The sequence below is a fragment of the Abramis brama genome (assembly GCF_963993115.1).
Source record: "Abramis brama genome assembly, chromosome: 2".
Lineage (NCBI taxonomy): Eukaryota > Metazoa > Chordata > Actinopteri > Cypriniformes > Leuciscidae > Abramis > Abramis brama.
Genome location: NC_139964.1, coordinates 32,347,091 through 32,366,769, shown reverse-complemented (window position 1 = coordinate 32,366,769; position 19,679 = coordinate 32,347,091). Strand labels below are relative to the sequence as shown.

The following is a 19,679-nucleotide window of genomic DNA, read 5'->3' as shown; positions in this document are numbered from 1 at the left end:
GGTTGTCTTGGCAAATTTCTACAAGTGCTGTTCAGAGGTGCACTTATGTCTGTCCTGTGTCCTCCATTATCATAAATGTTTATTCATGACACGCATTCTTATTTCAAAAAGTGATCATCATCTGACACTCAAAGTAACTTTAACGCAGGGATAGCTTTGTTGATTATAATGTACCAAACATAAAAATAAAATCTAAAACGAATATTTGTGTAAAATCTGTTCATCAAAATTAATAATTACAATATTAAGGGACATAGTTAACTCTTTGTCATAACTGTGCAGCTCTAAATATTTATTATATTATTATTTTATATTATTACAGTGTGATATTAGTTACCTATTATTATTATTATTATTATTATTATTATTATTAATATTTATTATAAATGTATTGTTTTCTTGTTGCTACTACATTTTAAACATGAATTAAATAAACAGCTTTCTCTATTTACTTTTAAAACTTAAAAGTTATTTATTTTGTACTTTTTAAATATATAAATTAAAAAAAAAGTGCCGCATCAAATTCATGGGTTCAATTCCTGTGGAAAACACTGATGAATATGTACAATAGTCCATGCACTTCCAAAGCCAAATGCAAATGTAATATAAATGGATATGGTAAGTTCAAGTATTTGCACAACAGTTTGCAAACAGGATAAACATGTTTATTTTAATGATCTAGTGTGTGTTTAGTTTTGGGAGCTTGTTTTATGATTTTTAACTAGTGTGACTCAGAGATGGTGTGTAACACACCCTAAACAATCTTCCCGCCCCACAAATGCAGAATACAGAGCTCTTTTTTGTTGGCAACATCATGCCGTTAAATCTTCATCAAACACAGGGCTTTTAGACACGCTTTGAAGACGCAGTTACTATAACATTTAAAAGTGTCAGAACGACATCTGGAATCAGATCTGAAGAGAAGCGGAGTGGAATATCTGATTGTTTACAGTGAACTCTCCAGTTAGAAAAAAAATGTGTTGACATTTACCCCCCCCCCCCCCACACACACACACCGCTATTAGCTTTATACTTATAGACCGTTATATCTCTCAATATTTTTCTCCCCTTAAAATATTTCTTCTGACTTTTAATGTCTAATTGTGTATCTGCATTCTGTCTTAAACAAAGTCTGTTATTATTACAGCAACAATCTTCCAAAGTAACATCAGTGAAGGTCCCTCCCGCAAACTGATATCAAACAGACACTTTTACTCTTATTTCATTTAACAGTTCTGTTCACGGCCCCTGGTGTTCAAGAATGGTAGAGCAACCTGTATTACACACCTGGGACGTATTTTCCTAACAAATCTCACACTGTTCTTTTGATACACCAGAGATAGAAATCAGTGTCCGAGTGTGAGTCTTCCTGCTGTCCTCCTTGTAGAACTGTCGTACACCAGATGTGGGTTTATATGATTTACATTTATGCGTTTACAATGCACTCAAGGTATACGTTCCCTGGGAATTTAACTTAATACCTTGACATTGCTGGCACTGTGCTCAACCAGTTACTATAGGAAATCTGTTAAAAAGCAATGAGTGATTTTCTTTTTTTGTTTTGTTGTTTGATTATAATTAATGTTTATTAGTTTATTAGGCTCCTGTCACTTTTTGCACAGATCCAATATACTGTTACACATGTGACTTATTTCCCAACTGTTTATGTTCACATAAGACATAACCGACAGTGTTTGAGTGAATACTCACCAAGCTGGGCATTTTGACACATTTCTCTGTGTTTTTAACCATCTAGGTGCAAACCTGAAGATCAAAGTTCACTTTGCATGTCCGTGTTCAGCTCTGTCTCGGAGCGCGTGCACAGAAAGTCGCTTGGGAAACAGTATCTCTTTCGTGGCTTAAAGCTGTTTTAATAACTTTTTATTATCGAGAAAATCCTGCAGTGTAGCAACAGTTGACAGTATTTCACGACAATCACTGTTCTAGCTGATTTGGACGTTAAGTTTGGGTGCACCGCTGTGAAGGAAAAGAAATGCACTAAAATATCACAACCATAGTTTCTTGCTGTCATTGCTGTTGTTGAAGTGTCTCCGCTCTCCGTAAAGACGTTGCAAATTTATTGTCCTTTTCAGACACCTGGTGGATGTAGTGAAGCAAGTTTAGCTTCGCATTTAAAAAATGTCTTGCGAGTTTTGCATCATCTGATCAGCCTTTATAGAGACCACAGATCAAACTATAGAAAGTTATTATTGGCCGAAAGCACCCTTAGAATTATGATTTAACACACCAACTGTGTTTTTTGACCTTTTCTGGACTGTATAGGCTTTAAAAGTGACCATCCATTTGTCCATTATGCCCTTTCTTACACTTTTTTCGCATCCTCATGCTTGGTCTCATTTTTTGTTTATCTTTCGATTTCCCTATTCTCATACTTTTTCCGCCGTATTGCAACTCTTTATCACTAATTGATTCTGTTTTTTGGGGGGGTAAAGTGTCATACAGTTATTAAAAGATTAGTTCAGATGAAAGTGTGGCAACTGACTCAAAACCTTCATTATACTAAAACCTTGACATTTCTTTTCTTCCTGTGGCCTCAATGACTCTGACATACTTCAAGCGTTCTGTTTAGATGATGGTCTCTGTATAATGCCTTGTAAACATGTTTGCAAGTAGACTACGCTACATGCACACACTCACACTCACAAACATGACTGGAGAGAGTTTAGATGGACTTGTAGAGGGTAGGCAGTTGAGGGGTGGGGCTTACTCACACTTTCTTTCACTGACTTAATCTGTCGCTTTGCTTTTTTTTCTCCTCCTTCTGCGTCTCACCCCCACATCGTTTCCGTTTTTTCGCATTTCTTTAGTCGAGGGGGAAGCTCTCTCTGTTGTTTCATGAAGTGAAGTGGGTTTGATAAAGAGGCTTACGGCGGGGGGGCGAGGTGGACTGACCGCCGCTTTAGAGGGAGATTTTATTAGCAGACTTTATCACAGCGCAGGGAGATAGAGGGTGTGACATGGCTTACGAGGAGGGAAGAAATACATCCCTCACAGAGCTGCACGACGTCGACGACGACATCACACACCCAGAGACACCCAGAGAAGTGGTAGGCTTGCTAAAGACGCCCCAAATCCTGATCGTAAACTGGCTCTGAGTTTTTCTTGAAGCATGCTCTATCATAAAGTCTTAGAGTCGATCTTTTTCAGTGAGTTCATAGTCAGTGTACCATGGCTGAAGTGATGTGAAACGTGTTGTGCAAGAATGCAAATCCGTTGTGCATAAACCATTTTGTTTTTCTTCGGTTTAAAGAAATGTTTTGTGACTTTAAACTAATAAATTAATATTGTATTACATAAATCTATTTTTTGTATTTCAAAATAAAAAAATATAAATACATTTATATGCCACTTTAAATAATTTTGAATAAAAAATATGTAAAATGTATTATAAAATATGAATGTTTATAATTATAATGCATTTTAAATTAAATCATTTAAAGTTCCTTTTAAAAATGATTTATATTTTTAGTTTTGACTATTGATATGAAATGCTGCAATACTTTACATGTCAACTTGCACTTCCTTAAAATACACCATCTTTGGATTTCAAATTTTCTGTTGTTCCTGTCTATTTCTCTATTTGTTTCTCTTTTGTTCCCGAGGAGTTAAACTTTTCCTGTGTGGGCTGACATTTGTTTTCTTTGTGGACCGCGTCCTCCCTCCCTCCCCCAACATCTGATATCTTTGCGAGTTGCATCACGTCATTTCCTCTCATCCCCCTCTTCCTCTATGACTCTCCCTTGTGCTGTTCTTCTGTCATTGTTTATGCTTTTCCTCTGCCTGACACTCTTTATGTCCTGTCTCACTCTCTCTTGGGTCTTCTTTAGTCCTTTGTGAGAGTTGATGCATGTGAGCTAACCCACTGAGTTGGCTTCAGATGTTGTCTCAGTTGAGATCTGATGACTTGCGTTTGGTCGAAATGGTCGAAAGGATGCTGTGGTTGTAGGCTTAAACCATTGTTGCTGAAGTCGTATCGTTGTAACCACATCAATTAGCGCTGATGTCATCATGTCACAGAAAGAGTCCCACAGAAGAGTTTTTAGGGATGTTTTTGCAGTGATCTGGTACTTCTGTCAGCCTCTGGGTGCTGTTGGAGAATTTCCTTGATTCATGTCTAAGTATGATGTAATAAAAATGACAAGCATGACAAAATGGGTCTGAGAAAGGATGAGAGAATGGAAAATAACCAGCTTGCATCAGCAATGCAAAGTGTCAAAAATACTGTATGAAACAGAGCACCATTGTGTGAGGTTTGACCAATAGAGAAGACATGTCTAACTGTGCCAAGGTCACCAGGCGTGACAGAGGGGAAGAGATAGATTTGAGGGTGCCCATTGGGCACCTAGCGATAAGAAAAAGTATAAGACATGAACACTGGCCATTGTAACCTTAGATGTCCGGATGGCCAGCCGGCTTCTCACTTTGTTGCTTGTCAATAAAGTTAATTCTTCTGACCTGGAACCTCGACTCTGAGAAACTTCTTTGAGACCTGAACCAAAAAGAACTTTGAATTTGCCACAACAGTGCCAGCACTTTTAAGGTTGGAAATGTGGTAGGAATTGATGGATGCTTTAATACACTATGTCCATATGTTTCTGAATATGTTCGATCTACAGTATATCCAGGACACACTTAGAAGTCTCACTAAATCCTCTAAATATGTATGTACCAGATAAACCAAATATACATTTCATGATAAATGGAAGCTATTAAAAGTCTAACCTATTATCTGAATAAAAAAACACTAAAAACTAAAATCAATCATTTTAAATGCTAATATTCTGAATGAACTATTTAAGCATCTCAGCATATTTATTCTGAGATTTGTTAAAGATTACATTTAACAGTGTTATTAAAATATTAGTGTTTTTTTTAAAATATATTAACTTTAAGTGACCATGATGGCGCCAATAGCCTCGTGGGCAGCGCGCCGACATATAGCGCAGCTGCGCTTCGGGAGTCCCGAGTTCGAGTTCCGGCTCGTGGACCTTTCCCAATCCCGCCCCCCTCTCTCTCTCCAATTTCGCTTCGTGTCAACAAACTGTCCTATCATAAAAAAATGCCCCCCCCCCCCCCCCCAAAAAAAAAAACGTAAAACATTTTTTAGTGACCATTTGTTGGGTAATCTAAATAAAAAGATGGGAAATTAGCATGCATAATTAAATATACGATCTGCCAATACTGATAAAAAAAACAAAAAAAAAACAATACTGATATGGTAATAATTTATTGTACATCTCTTCCATCTTATGTTTTATTGTAACTGGCATTTGGGGTTAAAATGATCACATTTGACATTTTAGAACTTTAACATTGTAAGCAACATTCTTTCAACCACATGACATTTAGTATAATAATATTTGTATATGATATTTTACAATATATTATTTTGAACAAATAAATGCAGCATAAGGGGCCCGTTCACACAGAACACATTTTTCCATTCCAATGCCCTACTTTTCCATTGTTTTTCTATTAAAAACACGTGCTAGATGGCTAGGGCGCCGCCCCCCCATGAGCCAGACCACAGTTTATGAGCCACACCAGAGAATGTCTAATAGGAAGAGAATTGGCACTCTCTGCTTACTTCCGGTTTCTGGACTGGCTGCAGTAACACGTCTCTGTCCATGCGGGGGCGCTCGCAGGCGAGTGCAGAATGAATGGAGGTCTATGGCGAAAAACCCTCAAAATCCACTTTTCTCAGGATATAATTTTTTGTCTAGTAATTTGAATGTTGTATTCGAAAGGAGATGCAAAGAAATTACACATTGCTGGGTGTTAGATTTTTTAGAGTCACTTATTTGGTTTAAAAAGTCTTTTAAAATGTCAATGACGTCAGAATGCTGACGTCATTAGCAGAATGCTAGCGTGTTATGGGCAACAACAACTCAACCTGTAAGAAATCGAAAAGAAATAAGTACTCGTTCATTCAACTTTCGACCTATAACCCATGTTGAACTTGCAAAACCTACAATAAAATCTGAGATTTCTCAACGGCAATCGGGTGAAAGAGACACATTTAGCCGTCTAGCCCCATAGACTCCCATTCAGTCTGCACTCGCCCGCGATCACCTCCAGTGGAATTCTAATGGAACTGCAACCAAGATCGATACAATGGGGCTAATAGGAAGTGCCAAGGCTCTCCGTAGACGGGCTCTGGCCACACTCATTAAATAAATAAGTAAATACATACATACAAATTGTCAGTATTTGTGTGTTTGAGATATTAAATACACCCAGTATATGTGAAAAATATGATAGAAATTCAAAATATCTGCTTTTTCTACACATCCCCTCCACTTGCGTGCACGTCTCATCAGCTCTGGGGCGCTGGAGAGAGGCGCCCCAGAGAGGCGGGTCTGTGGAGCAGCTTAGCCAATTGCTGATTTAAGATATACATGTTTGACATAAACTGTAGCCAATCAGCGAGCTCAAATCTAGTCAGCTATGGGCGCTTCTGTTTAGCGCCCCAAGCTGCGCGTGCCCGAGCCGAGGCGCGCCCATCTCTATCAGACTGCGGTCTATCGGCCTGGCTAGCTGGATGCGGTCATGCTAATGCCTTGTTTTGCTTTCCGTGATTACTTTTTAAAACAACAGCGACCGACAGATCCAGCATGGACAGTTACCGGAGTGAGGGACCTGTCTGAGAAAGTAACTAAACTGTTTGAGTTAAATTTCAAATGCAAATGGAAAGTTTGTGCAATTTGTTTGTTTTTGTGTAAGAATGCCTCAGTCTTGTAATATGGCATTAAATAATTACTGACTTTTTGACAGAGCACTGGTATCATGCAGTTTGTGTTAAAATGTGTTTGGGTGGTTAATACTAATAATTATTTGTAATATTATTATTATTATTATTATTATTATTATTTGCTTTACAAAGATATGTAAAGGCAGTGGTTCTCAAACTGGGTTTGTGGTGGTTCTTAAACCGTGAGGTGACAGGAACGGGAACAAAATGCTGAATTTTGCCGTTCCTTAAACTGAGCATGCATTTCTCTCAGGTTAAATGCTGTAAATACATGACATCCGATCAAATTACCTAATCTTTTGCGGTCAAAACTGTATGCGTTTAAGCAGCGTGTATAGGCTATATATGACAGGTCTCGTGCAGATTGCTGCCTCTGCAAATCTATACTGCCGTTCTCGACAATGTACCACGCGATACCTTTGTAAAAGTAGGGATTTAGCACTTACTAGCATGAAGAACAAATATAGACAGGCTGTGCATGGAGATCCATATAAGATTCAAACTCTCTTCGAGACAAAGCCATACCCTGTGTGAGTTCCTGTGTTTAATGTTGATCACATTATATGAACATCCACACGATTGCAAATGTCACATTGATTTTATACAACAGTTCAACAAACGAAATATTAAAATTAAGTGATGTTCATTTTCAACCTAGTTGTCAGTATTTTTACAATAAAATAATAGCTCCAACGAAATCCACAGCAGAACTGCAGCACACAGCAGTGTTTGTGAACGAATCTGCGGCTTTGAACGAATCATTAGAGTCAATGATTCAATGATTAATTCATAAATACTGCCACTTGCTTCATTACTGGATGACTCACCACTGGCGGTTGTAATTTAATATCTAAAAGCATCACTTCGTTTTTACCATCATTGCATATTTATCTATTTAACTTTTTTTTAATTTAAAGCATTATTTATTTTATAAAGGTATTTGTAAAGGTAAAAATGCAAAAATTGAAAAATCGATTTAAGGGGGCAAATATTGTCCCTTACTGAAAAAGGTGTGACTGAAGAGTGTGGGTGCGCAGAAGGATATTAAGCATCTTGGGGTACAACTCAGTAAAAAGTTTGAGAACCACTGGGAGTGGGTTAAGGAATAGAACAAAATAAACATCAAAGCACAATACACATAACATTACCAAGGGCAGAAAGTAGGCCTAATAGCCTACTCCCATGGTTTCAATATGACACAGCCCCACCTAAGATATTTTTCACCAGCCGCCACTGCTAGATGGGCGTGTATGACCATTGCGTTCGCGTCTTTTGCAGTGTCTCGCACATGAGCACTGCGTTTTTTAAGACGCCATGTCAAGTTAAAAGAATTTAAACTTTTACACATAGCGCTGCTCATCAATGTCAGTTCCAAAACAGTGGACCAATCAGAAGACCCTGGAGGCGGGGCAAGCGCTGCAAGCTTTTGTTTACAGTAGCTAGTTTGCGACTGTTTTAATGGTGGCATCGGAGGATGGGTGTGAACCCAGACAGATCTCTGTTCTGTCGTTCTCTGAGCAGTGCCAGTTTTTATCAAGGTCAAATGCTCTAGCCAGTGAGATTATTTTCTTTTTTTCCATGTCAAAAATAGTAGCTATCTGTGCTTCTGTTTCGCTATTTCCGTTATTGCACCACATCTCAAAAGCGCATCTTGTGATCCTTGCTTTCTGCGCTGCGCTTTTTAAAAAAACATTAAAAAATGTTTTTAGACACAAAGACTCGTTGTGTGAACGGCCCCTTAGTGAGCATAATAGACTTCTTTCAAAAACATTACAAAAATCTCACCAACCCCAAACCTTTGAGCTATAGTTTAGACGTAAAGTCAGATTCATTTGCATTACCTGTGTAAACCCAAAGCCTCGTGTGAGCTGGTCCTGTAATAAAGGGCTATTTTGATGCCACTGAGTCAAATCTTTCTCACACTCTTTTTTTTTTTTGTGCTTCTGTTACTGTAAATGACTCATCTGTTTTTTGTGCAAACTAAACTTTACTGCAACAGTCTAGGCACTGTAATCTACTTTATCTGTGGCAGAATCTCTGCCAGTGTTGAAAGTGTGTTTTTGCAATTACACACATGAGCCCCAGGCTCTCAGTGTTCATATGCTCTTTGATCAGATAGCAGTTTGATCACATTAACTGAGAAAGGGTCTCTTCTTCAGGGTGTCTGCTGTAAAAAAAAAAAAAAAATTGGTCTGTTGGTTTGATTTGTGATTATGTGACCCGTTTTCGAGTTTCAGTTGCACAATAGCTGCAGGCTGCTATCTTGAGTTACATCAAAGACTTCAAAAAGCAGCTGCTTCACGTTCCTCAAGTTTCAAACCAGCTATTTGGGTAAATTTCTAGTTGTAATAATTAATTAGGTTGATGTCATACAGTATCACACAAGGAAATGAGAAGCTGAGAATTAGAAAGCTGATGCCGTCGTCTCATAAACAATGAATTATACCCAACCGCACCGGGGGAATAGGCCACCGCTACTACAGTTTAGACCCTTTCTTTGCTCATCATTGGAATATTTTTTTGGACATTTTACAGAACAAAGGCTACTTTTATCTTAAGTCTCAACTTAGTTTCAGAAAAAGGTTTTTGTAATATTGTAATATATAATGTGTAATTTTGTTTAATACTTCTATTCAGCAAGTGACCAAAATTATCACGATTATCAAAATTATCACGGTTTTGTTAAAATGAGATTAAAATGTTCAAAAAGAACTGATACGCGCACTGAAAACATTTCAACACGTTTTATATTTGGAAATCAACAAACAACAAATAAATTAGCAGCTCTATGCACTTTTTTTTTTTTAAGCATACACATTAAATTATATGACCGCCGTCAATAGCAACGCATTATAACGCTGCACATCTCTTCTGTCACCCCGGACACGCTCTCTCGTTTCATTAAAATGCTATTATAAATGAGGTTAGTGGATAATTCTTCAGCAGCAAATGTTATTATAGTGAAAAAACAAACAAAAAACATTTAGTTTGGAACAAATAAAAGGGAAAATGTTCTAAAATACATTGAAAAACAAATACATGTATTTATATATAATATTAAATGAAAAGACATTTATTTTAAATGTGTAGCGCAGATTTTTCATAAGGCAACAACATTTGATAGATAGGACAGAACAAGAAAGACCATTAATAATCTTAATATAGAGCGCCAGAGCGGCTTATGCACATCGCGTGCGCAGAATGATGTGCTTTGAGTCATTGCGCGCAGCTCTTTGCATTGAAAAGTTCAGAAAACAAGGGGAAGAGAATAGATATATTGCTTAGTGTATCTAGTGTATCTGATGTGCTTAGTGTATATCTATGCAACAGTTTATTTCTAGATAAAGATTCTTTAGTAGAGCCTTTTCTTTTAACAGTTGTACATTTAAAACACCTTTTTCTACAAATAAAGTATAATAATGAGAACATTGATCTTGGAGTGAGTTTCCTCGTGTTACTGTCGTAACCGAATGCGACGCGCTGTTTGAATGATGAATGGAGAATGACTGAGGACAGTGAGGAGAGATACAAATTTCCATTAACTTTAACTTAAATATTCATTTGTACCTCACATTAAGCTATCGAATGGCTTCAGAAGTCTTTGAATATAGTGCACGAAAACTTTAGTGGGGCTTAACAATAAGCCGCGAGTTTTCAAAATCGCGATAATCGATCACGGTTTTCGTGATAATTAAATTTTAAAAGATAATACTAACCGTCAGTACATTTTATCGTGAAACCGGTAATCGTTCCATCCCTACCCAGGAATTAATTACATTTTAAAATGTATTAAAATAGAAAACGGTAATATTACTGTTTTTACTGTATTTTTGATCAAGTAAATACAACCTTGGTGAACAAGGGATTTCTTTCAAAAGCAATAAAAATTATACCGACCCCAAACTTTTGTATTTTTGTTCATTCCAACAACCTCCACTGCTTAGTTTATCTTGGTATATCGATATCTCCCCCTCTCGCACACACGTGCTCATGCTTTTCTCCATGTTCCTATGAAATGTTGTTTATGAAGGTCCTTCCTGCCTCGGGTTCTCAGACGTCTTTTGTCACATGGAATGAAACCACTTTTTTATAAACTGATAAATGAACAATCCCTGCATGTTGAATGCTAAATTTTATTGAAACATGGGTAATATTACTCGAAAGTGAAATAAAGACACATGCGCACACAAAACACACAATAGCCTTATTCCTCACGCTCGTGTCATCTAGTAAAGCCAAGCCTCGCAGAAAACAGGAAGAGACCGAGCAGAGGTTTAACCGGATATCCTGCACAGGGAGGGCGACCCTCGACCACAGCTTTCCCTTCCCTCATCTCTTTCTTTCTCTTTTCCTCCGTCTCCCTCTGTCTCTCTGTTTCTATGCTACTGGATATTGGTGTCATTATCGGAGAGAGGAGAATGTGTTGGTCTGGTGAATGGGATCACTGGGAATATCTGGTCATACAGGTGACAATCTATTTGACAGGATCGCTCGCCGTCAAAATAATTTCTACAGATGAGGTTTTCCATAGGTTATGTAAGGGAGAACATTGACATAGGAGTTTATTGCCACCTTTGTATTCAGTTTCACAAATTATGACTTTAAGATAGTAAAATAGATTTAAAAAATGCGTAGTTGTTGAAAAATGTGTTGGCTGTGGTCACTTTTCTTGATTGTTTAGTGGGTTTGACTAGTGCGCAAACTTTGTTTGAGGTTTTATAAAGTGGTTTTAGTGTTTTCAATGTCCTTTTGAAGTGTTTTTGTGGTTGTTTGTGTATTTTTACATAGGATTCCAATTGTGTCTGTTCTTAGTAGAAGATCCATTCTGTTCCTGCTGCGTGTGATATATTTGCTTTTTTATTATCTCTGAAAACAGTGTTGATTCTTTTTTTCATAATTTACAAAAGTAAACATTTCCAGACAGTTTGCATTCAACTGTTGTAATCAATGGTGGTTGCTTTTAAAAAGCTCTTTTGTCTAAGAATTAATTTTTCCCTCTAGATTTGATAAGTTGAAGCATATTTAATTAAAACTTCTTCTTCTTTTTTTAAATCAATAGAAGCTGATGTCCTGAAATGCAAATGTTTTTAAGTAATTTGTTTCTGGCAGGCAGGGGTATCTTAGCAAGAAGTGAACAGCATCCCAACGTGGAAGTCATGACTAGCAGGATGGAAAACAATAGGGCAAGTGACCCAAAATGTCTGGAATCCACTGTTAATGTTAGATGTTTCCAAGCTGTAGTTCAAAATGTGTTAATCTAATATGAGTAACTTGAAGTGGAATGTTAGAAACATTGTTGTGCTGCTCACTTTTTTAGCTTGTTTCTGGACACTTGTGTTTTGAGAACGTAGTTCACAATGTTCACAAAATTCCTGAGCGATATTTAAGTATATTCTCAATTTTTTCCGTGTTATGATACTGAGAATAAGGTTGGTGTATATTGCACACAAAAGTTAGTCAAAAATCGCTCCAGGGAATCAAAGTTGTGTTTAAAGGGACCAAGATGGAAGTAGGCTAATCGGTGGAATGGGAAAGTTTGCAATTTATCTAAACTGTTTGATTGCTTGTATCATCACAAAATGTGAACTATATAATCGCCCAGTCTATTCTGCTAAATGTGACTATAAGGCATGAAGATATTAAGATATTATAAAGATTGATTTGATTTTGACAATTTTATAATCCAAATTTCTTTTACAACTTGGAAACGTTGTTTTTATCTTTTTTTTTTCAGATCTTGTAGATTTCAGCTTAACAGCATTATAGCTGCACGACTCTGGATACATTGAGAATCACAATGTTTTTTTTTGTTTCAAATAGAGATCACGATTCTCCAATGATTCTGAATAGACAACTAATCAAAATAACGTAATTTACTAGAGGTTCTGATCAAATTAATCTAATTTGTTTGAATATTAAATGTTTAAAAAAAAAAGGAAAGGTTTGAATGAATGATTCAATGACTCACTCATAAAGACTTTTGTTTCTTAACAAATCTCAAATGAATGATTCAATGACAAATAAATTTAAGTCACTTGTCGCCACCTACTGGTGTAATGATATAATTGATTCAATCTTTACTTTGAATTTACTATTTATTCTATTTTGATCGCTACCATAAACATTAGTGTTTATATCAGAACTTTTATACCAGTACTTCTGTGATCATTTGAATTATTATAGCACAGAAATAATGATACTGTGTGGTTGAAAAAACTGTTTATGAAGTTTCATACATGACAACGGCTCTCTCTGGGGCAGCGCCAAGGAGTCCTTTTGGTGTGTTCAAGCGCAGCTTTTTGGCTGACAACTGGCAACAACACAGTCAGCTTTTTGTCACCGCTAGTTTTTTGACGTTGACTTGGTGTTTCCCGGGCTTTACGATTAATTGTGCAGCTCTACCCAACAGCATGTAAATACAAGAATATTGCACTTATTGGTCAGATGGTCTTTTACTGTTGGCACTTCATAGCCAGATAAGCTACAATGTGGATAAGACTTCATGCCAACATTCAAAGTGATCTCAATGGAATGCATTTAGTGAATTACTAAGATCTTTTAGGATATGTAAAGCCGAGTTTGATCTGCTTTATCTTTAAACTTCATCTTTCTGTTTTGCAGAGTGATCCCGGTGGGTTGTCGGTACTAGAGCAGCTAGGCTTGGACCACAGCTCCGATTTCTCTGACACGAGTGTTCAGCTGCGATTGGATGAACAGCGAGAGCGAATCCGTAGGGAAATCCGTAAGGAGCTGAAGATTAAAGAGGGGGCAGAGAATCTCCGCAGAGCCACTACAGATAAACGAAATGCTCAGCAGGTGGAGAGTCAGTTGCGGAGCTCCAATCGACGTCTGGAAACGCTCCACGATCAACTACAAGAGCTGGACGCTCATATTGTCGTCAAAGGGACGGATGATTCACGTGGTGAGTAGACGGACACTGCTGTATCTGTGACGGACACTGCACATCATGAGGGATGATGACGTAGTGACTTTTTGAAAGAAAAATACTTTTTAACAATAACAAAATATTGTTACATAAACCGCTTAATGTCAACGAGATTTAAGATTTTAACATACATTGTTTTATTACATTTTTAGTAACATTTTAATCAATTTAAACTATATATATATACACACACACACACACACACACACACATATACATATAGATTTGTACATACATGCATGCATAAAAGATTTAATTAACAATTTGATTTCATGTTTTGATTTACTTAGATTATGCTCATCCATTATTCCAATACTCGTAAATATTTAAATCCAACAAAAACACATATGTTTAAACATAAATTATAGATGACTGCAATATTAATAATTCATGTTTTTTCATAAAAAAACTGATTTTACACATTGCAAGTCCCATTTTTAAATCCCTCAACCCACGGCTAACTGTAATTTTTCACTTCTTGCGATTTAGATGATGTTCCTCAGTCTCCAGGAGCAGAGAGCAGATCGTCGGCACATAATGAGAGAATCGCTGCACTGGAAAGGCAGTTAAATATCGAACTCAAAGTCAAACAGGGGGCTGAAAATATGATCCCCATCTACGCCAATGGCTCCACTAAGGTAGACAAATGCACACACAAACGCTCTGTTCCAAAACGCAGTGATCTCTACTGCCGATCAAAAGTTTGGCATCGGTAAGAGAGTTTACATATTTTTGAAAGTCTCTTATGCTCACTAAGGCTGCTTTTGTTTGATCAAAAATACAGTAAAAACTGTAATATTGTGAAATATTATTACAATTTAAAATAACTTTTTTTTTTTTTCAAATGTTTTAAAATGTAATTTATTCCTGTGATGGGAAAGCTGAATTTTCAGCTAATGTCAAACTCCAGCGCTGAATGCTATTTGCATGGCTCATGAAGTTGCTCTCTATGTAGGTGGCAAGGAAGCTCACTAGATTTTGGAACAGAGCCAGTCTGTCAAAAGATGTTTACTCACTGTTTAATGATGTGTGTGTATCTGTGTGTGGGTTGTCAGGATAAGAAGATGTTGCAGACAGCTCAGCAGATGTTACAGGACAGCAAGACAAAGATTGACATCATCCGCATGCAGATCCGGAAAACAGTGCAGGCCTACGAACACAATGATGATACACCAGGTACGGCTGAGTGTGTGTGTATATGTGTGCTACTGCTTTGTTGCTTTTAGAGTCTGATTTCATAGATGAGCAGAGAGATAAACAGATCAATAACCACCTGAATCTCACGAGTGGTGTGTGTGTGTGTGTGTGTTTTGTCAGGTGTACAGTGTTTATGCACAAGCAGTGAGTGCAGGTCATACGGATCAATAAATGTATGTTATGACCCCATTTGGCTTAGAGTGAATCAAACACACACACACACACACACACACACACACACACAGGATCAGGTAACTGATGATAGTCGGTTCCCGCTCTCCATTTCCTGAGAAACACACACACCTCTTGATTTAACAGTTTACATCAAAAAAGCAGTAATCTATAAAACATAAAACAAATACAAACAAATAAGGGGTCACATTCAAATAGATTAATAAATAACAAATAATTTACCTACTTTTAATTGGTTCATTTTCATATGAAGTAAATGTATCCCAGTAACCATTAAATAAATAGCTTTAACTTGTAAGTTAAAGTACATTTTATTTAGTACACACAGTGTTTTATCCATTGTCCACATACACTACCATAAAAGATTTGAGAGTCAATTTAATGTTTCTTTTACAAGAAATGTTTTTGTTTTACGTAGTTTTATTCAGCAAGGGTGCTGTAAATTGATCAAAAGTAACCGTAAAGACTTTCTAATCATCAAAGAATTCCCGGTTTGCACAAAAATATTAAGCATCACAACTGTTTTCAACATCGATAATAGTAATAAATGTTTCTTGAGCAGCAGATCAGGATATTAGAATGATTTCTGAAAGATCATGTGACACTGAAGACTGGAGTAATGATGCTGAACATTCAGCTTTACAACACAGAATAAAATACATTTTAAAATGTACTGAAATAGAAAACAGTTGTTTTAAAATCTAACTCTATTTTTGCTCAAATAAATGCAGCCTTGGTGAGCATTAAAGACTTTTTATTTTTCCTAAGAAAGATACATTCTTATAAGATAGTGTCTTAATAATATCGTATGCAGATTTACTTCTAAAGTAAATGGATCTTGTTTTAAGGATGTTTGTACTGGAAAACAAGACTAATACTTATCATTTTTTTATTGTCATTTGAAATGTTGAATTGAAAATTCCCTTGCTTTATGATAATAACACAAAAACCTAACATGTATATGCTTTTAAAGTAATTATAGCTTATGAAATCATCATCAGACATAGACCAGGGACTGTATGATATAAAACAAAATGTTTCAGGCTCATAGCACCATTAGTTAACACACACACATTCTTTAACACTCCCGTATAAACACACATACACCTTTAATGTGTACATGTACACACATGCACTCGTCGGGAGTCTGTTTATGAAATTGTCACCTGATTCAGCTTTATGCCTTATTAGGACACAAAAACCGGCGCAGTCAATCCTTCTTTACTTCTTTTCTCTGTCTTATTAATCATCTTTATAAATCCACTAATTCAAGTGACATTTTCGCTCAAACTCATCCTTTTGTCATCTTTTTGCCTCTAGGCGGTAGGGTGGTGTTTACTAGGCGGTCCAAACACACGCACTCTCTCACACACAAGCAGGCTCATCTAGTCTCAACTGTATTAAAAATATATGTAAATCAGAAATAGTAAACAGCCTGTAGTCTCGTTTATGTTAGAAGATTGACAATATTCCCTGTACTCAGGAATGCTTTGAACTGCTTGGATTGCAGCCAGACACAGAGAAATGTTTATATAAACCCAGAACAGCATGTCAATGTTTTTTGATGGTATGACAGAATAATATAACACCATAGCATCTTAATCTTTCAGTTTATAATCTCTAATAATCCTCTTATTTCTAAAAGTCTGTCGCATGGCAGACCTCTGATGATACACAATCATCTCCCCCAGTTTGCATAAGTATAGTAATTACTATATGGAAGCTCGCTGTCCTGATCCAACATCATCCCTCGCCCTCTTCAAAGTCACATGACCTTGTCTACGTTTTAATGCATCTTAGACTTGATGTCTGTTTTGAGATAACATCCAGTTTCAGTTTCATTTCGGTTAATGGGTGGTTGATGTGACATTTCAGTGATATGTCCCTAAATTTTAGGATTTTAATTAAATTTGAGGAAAAAATTTTATGACATGAAATTAAGAATAAATATTTAACATTCAGCATTATTTCTAAGATATTTCAAAGTTCATGAAAGGATTATTAAATTTAAAAAAGCAAAATAAAATATTTACCTTTTTTTTGCACTTTATATAAATGTTCTCTAATTCAAACGAGTTTGTGCAGTGCATCAAACAATTTGATTTCGAAATAAATTCTCCCTTGCTGTTTAATTACGGGGTTACAATGGCTGTGACACATTCAGGCTTATGTGATAGCTTGTGTAATTTGCTGTCAGAATGTGAGTGATATTGATAGCCTAAATATGTTTGTGTGTGTGTGTGTGTTTCCCTTCAGGAAAGCCTGACCCATGTGGTATGGAGCTACGGATTGAGGAGCTCAGACACCATTACCGTGTAGAGCACGCTGTCGCTGAGGGAGCCAAAAATGTCCTCAGACTTCTCGGAGCCAGTAAAGTACAGGACAAGAAGGCCATGTCAGAGGTAAAACTATATTGTGTTGTGTTGTCATTCCAATAGTTTGGGGTCAGTGATTTTCTTTAAAAAAAGAAATGAATACTTTTGTTTAGCAAGGATGCATTAAATAGATCATAAGTGACAGTAAAGATTTTGTACATTGTTAACAAAAAGTTTCAAATGCTGTTTTTTGTTACTTGTCCTCATCAAAGAATCCTGGGAAAAAAATGTATGCAAAGCTGCATATCATCATATCAGAATGATTTCTGAAGGATCATGTGACACTGAAGACTGGAGTAATGATGCTGAAAAATAAATTACCATATTACTATATTTAATTTTAAAATATTTAAAAGTAGAAAATAGTTTTTTTCAATTGTAATTTTTTTATTTACTTTATTTTTGTATATATCAAATAAATGCTAAATAAATTTTATATAATTCATTATATAAAATCTTTCGAAGCCATTTAAAAAAATCTTACGGACCCCAAACTTGAACAGTAGTGTATATTACATTACATTGTATTGTATTGTATTGTATTGTATTGTATTATAAAAATGGCATGTAGCTTTCAGTTAAATCTTTATCTCCTATTATTTAGGTAAACACTGTCTTTTCCAATTAAGTGAGTAATTAAGTCTAATGCATTGAGTAATTCTTCCTCTCTCTGCTTCTTCAGGCTCAGTGTCGTCTGAGCGAGTCGTCTCAGAGGTTGGATCTGCTGAGAGATTCATTAGATCGGCGGTTGGCAGAACTTCCTGAGGATCATCCCAAAGCATGTGTCATTAAAGAGGAGCTGGTTTTAGCCTCCTCACCAGCATTCAGCTCCCGACACGGCGCCCCCTACCTGCACAACCAGTACAGCACCCTCTCCAAACCCTCTCCGCTCACTGGTATTCAAACGCGCTGTTTATTTCATTTAGTTTAGTAGAAGTCGTCAGCTACTGGCTTCTAAGTTCTGATTGTTTTCCTAATTTTTTTTGTATCTTTGTGCGTCTGTGTGCAGGCACTCTTCAGGTCACATTGCTGGGCTGTATGGGTGTGCTGGAGGTGGTTCCCGGCCGTTCCCGGGGCAGCCAGGTGTTGTTGCCGTGTTACAGTCCGGGAGAGGGACGGTCCTTTATGCGGAGTGGAAAAGGCCTGTACGGTCGCAGCGGCAGTGTGAGCGGAAAAACCCCCCCCAAAACAGACGAACTTTCCTGTGAGTGTAGAGGATGTAACATTCGCAGTGTGATTAGTCCGTGGTGATGTGTGAGTTATGTCTGTCATGTGTGATGCCAGTTTTGCATTGAACAGAACAGGATGTAGTGCATCAGAGCTTATAACACTTGGGGTGATTGCCTATTGAAGTCAGACCTACTGTGAGCTCTGAGGTTGTGCTAATCGATGATGTTTGCTTCTGTTGAAGCCGTTGGATTGCATGATTTCAGCTTATTTTTTCAAATAATCATGTTTAACAGATGAATTTGTGGTGGGAAACTACATTACCCATGATGCTGTGCAAAAATTTCACCAATCAAAGAGTCCAAGCACCAAGCTAGACGCGATAAACTTAAAATCTATATTGTTTCTATAGATATAATCAACAACTTTAAATTAGTAGTTTTATATTTCTCCATTGTTTTTCATTCTGTCATATTGATCACAATGGTTCATAGGCTTGTAGTTGTTTCCTTCATAAAAGCCGTTGAGTACACAATCTTGTACCTTTGTCTTTTTGTCTGATTTTCTAATTTTTTTTGCTTTTAATAAAGCTTTGTTATGTTATGATTCACCTCATAGCTGGTTGGCTTGGTTCGTGGCTTATAACACTTTACCTTAATTTGATCTCAATTAATAGGCATACTTTTGAAATGAAGTCTGTTGTGTGTTCGCAGCGGAGGTGAGTGCGGTGCTGAAGCTGGATAACTCAGTCGTGGGCCAAACGGCATGGAAGATGGTTGGAGAACAGGGCTGGGATCAGACTTTCACCATAGAGCTGGAGAGAGTGAGTTCATAGTAGATTTACACAGATTAGAGCTTCAGTGTCTGTTTCATTAATTAAAGCTCCAGGCAATAGGCTGTAATTATAATTACAAAAAACATCAGTGACTTAACCGCCAACTGGGGCATCTCAAATAACTCTTACACAAGCAATGACATGCTATTCTGTCTATTTAGGAGAGGGGAAAGCTTACTGAACATGCAAAATGAT

At 36.9% G+C, this 19,679-nt stretch overlaps 1 protein-coding gene across 3 annotated transcripts in view; it reads left to right on the top strand.

Moving 5' to 3' along the window:
- pkn1a (protein kinase N1a) overlaps positions 1 to 19,679 on the top strand; it is a 44,946-nt gene that overhangs the window by 15,496 nt on the left and 9,771 nt on the right. The window contains exons 1-8 of one of the 3 annotated variants that reach the window (XM_084095073.1): positions 2,809 to 3,068; positions 13,394 to 13,694; positions 14,208 to 14,356; positions 14,774 to 14,894; positions 17,364 to 17,509; positions 18,165 to 18,378; positions 18,492 to 18,686; positions 19,363 to 19,472. In XM_084095073.1, coding sequence (XP_083951199.1) covers positions 2,979 to 3,068; positions 13,394 to 13,694; positions 14,208 to 14,356; positions 14,774 to 14,894; positions 17,364 to 17,509; positions 18,165 to 18,378; positions 18,492 to 18,686; positions 19,363 to 19,472 — 1,326 coding nt within the window. In that variant the 5' untranslated portion in view covers positions 2,809 to 2,978. Of the gene's footprint in view, positions 1 to 2,808; positions 3,069 to 11,088; positions 11,239 to 13,393; positions 13,695 to 14,207; positions 14,357 to 14,773; positions 14,895 to 17,363; positions 17,510 to 18,164; positions 18,379 to 18,491; positions 18,687 to 19,362; positions 19,473 to 19,679 lie in introns of those variants that run through there. The other 2 variants (XM_084095074.1, XM_084095075.1) reach the window with 2 other exon arrangements.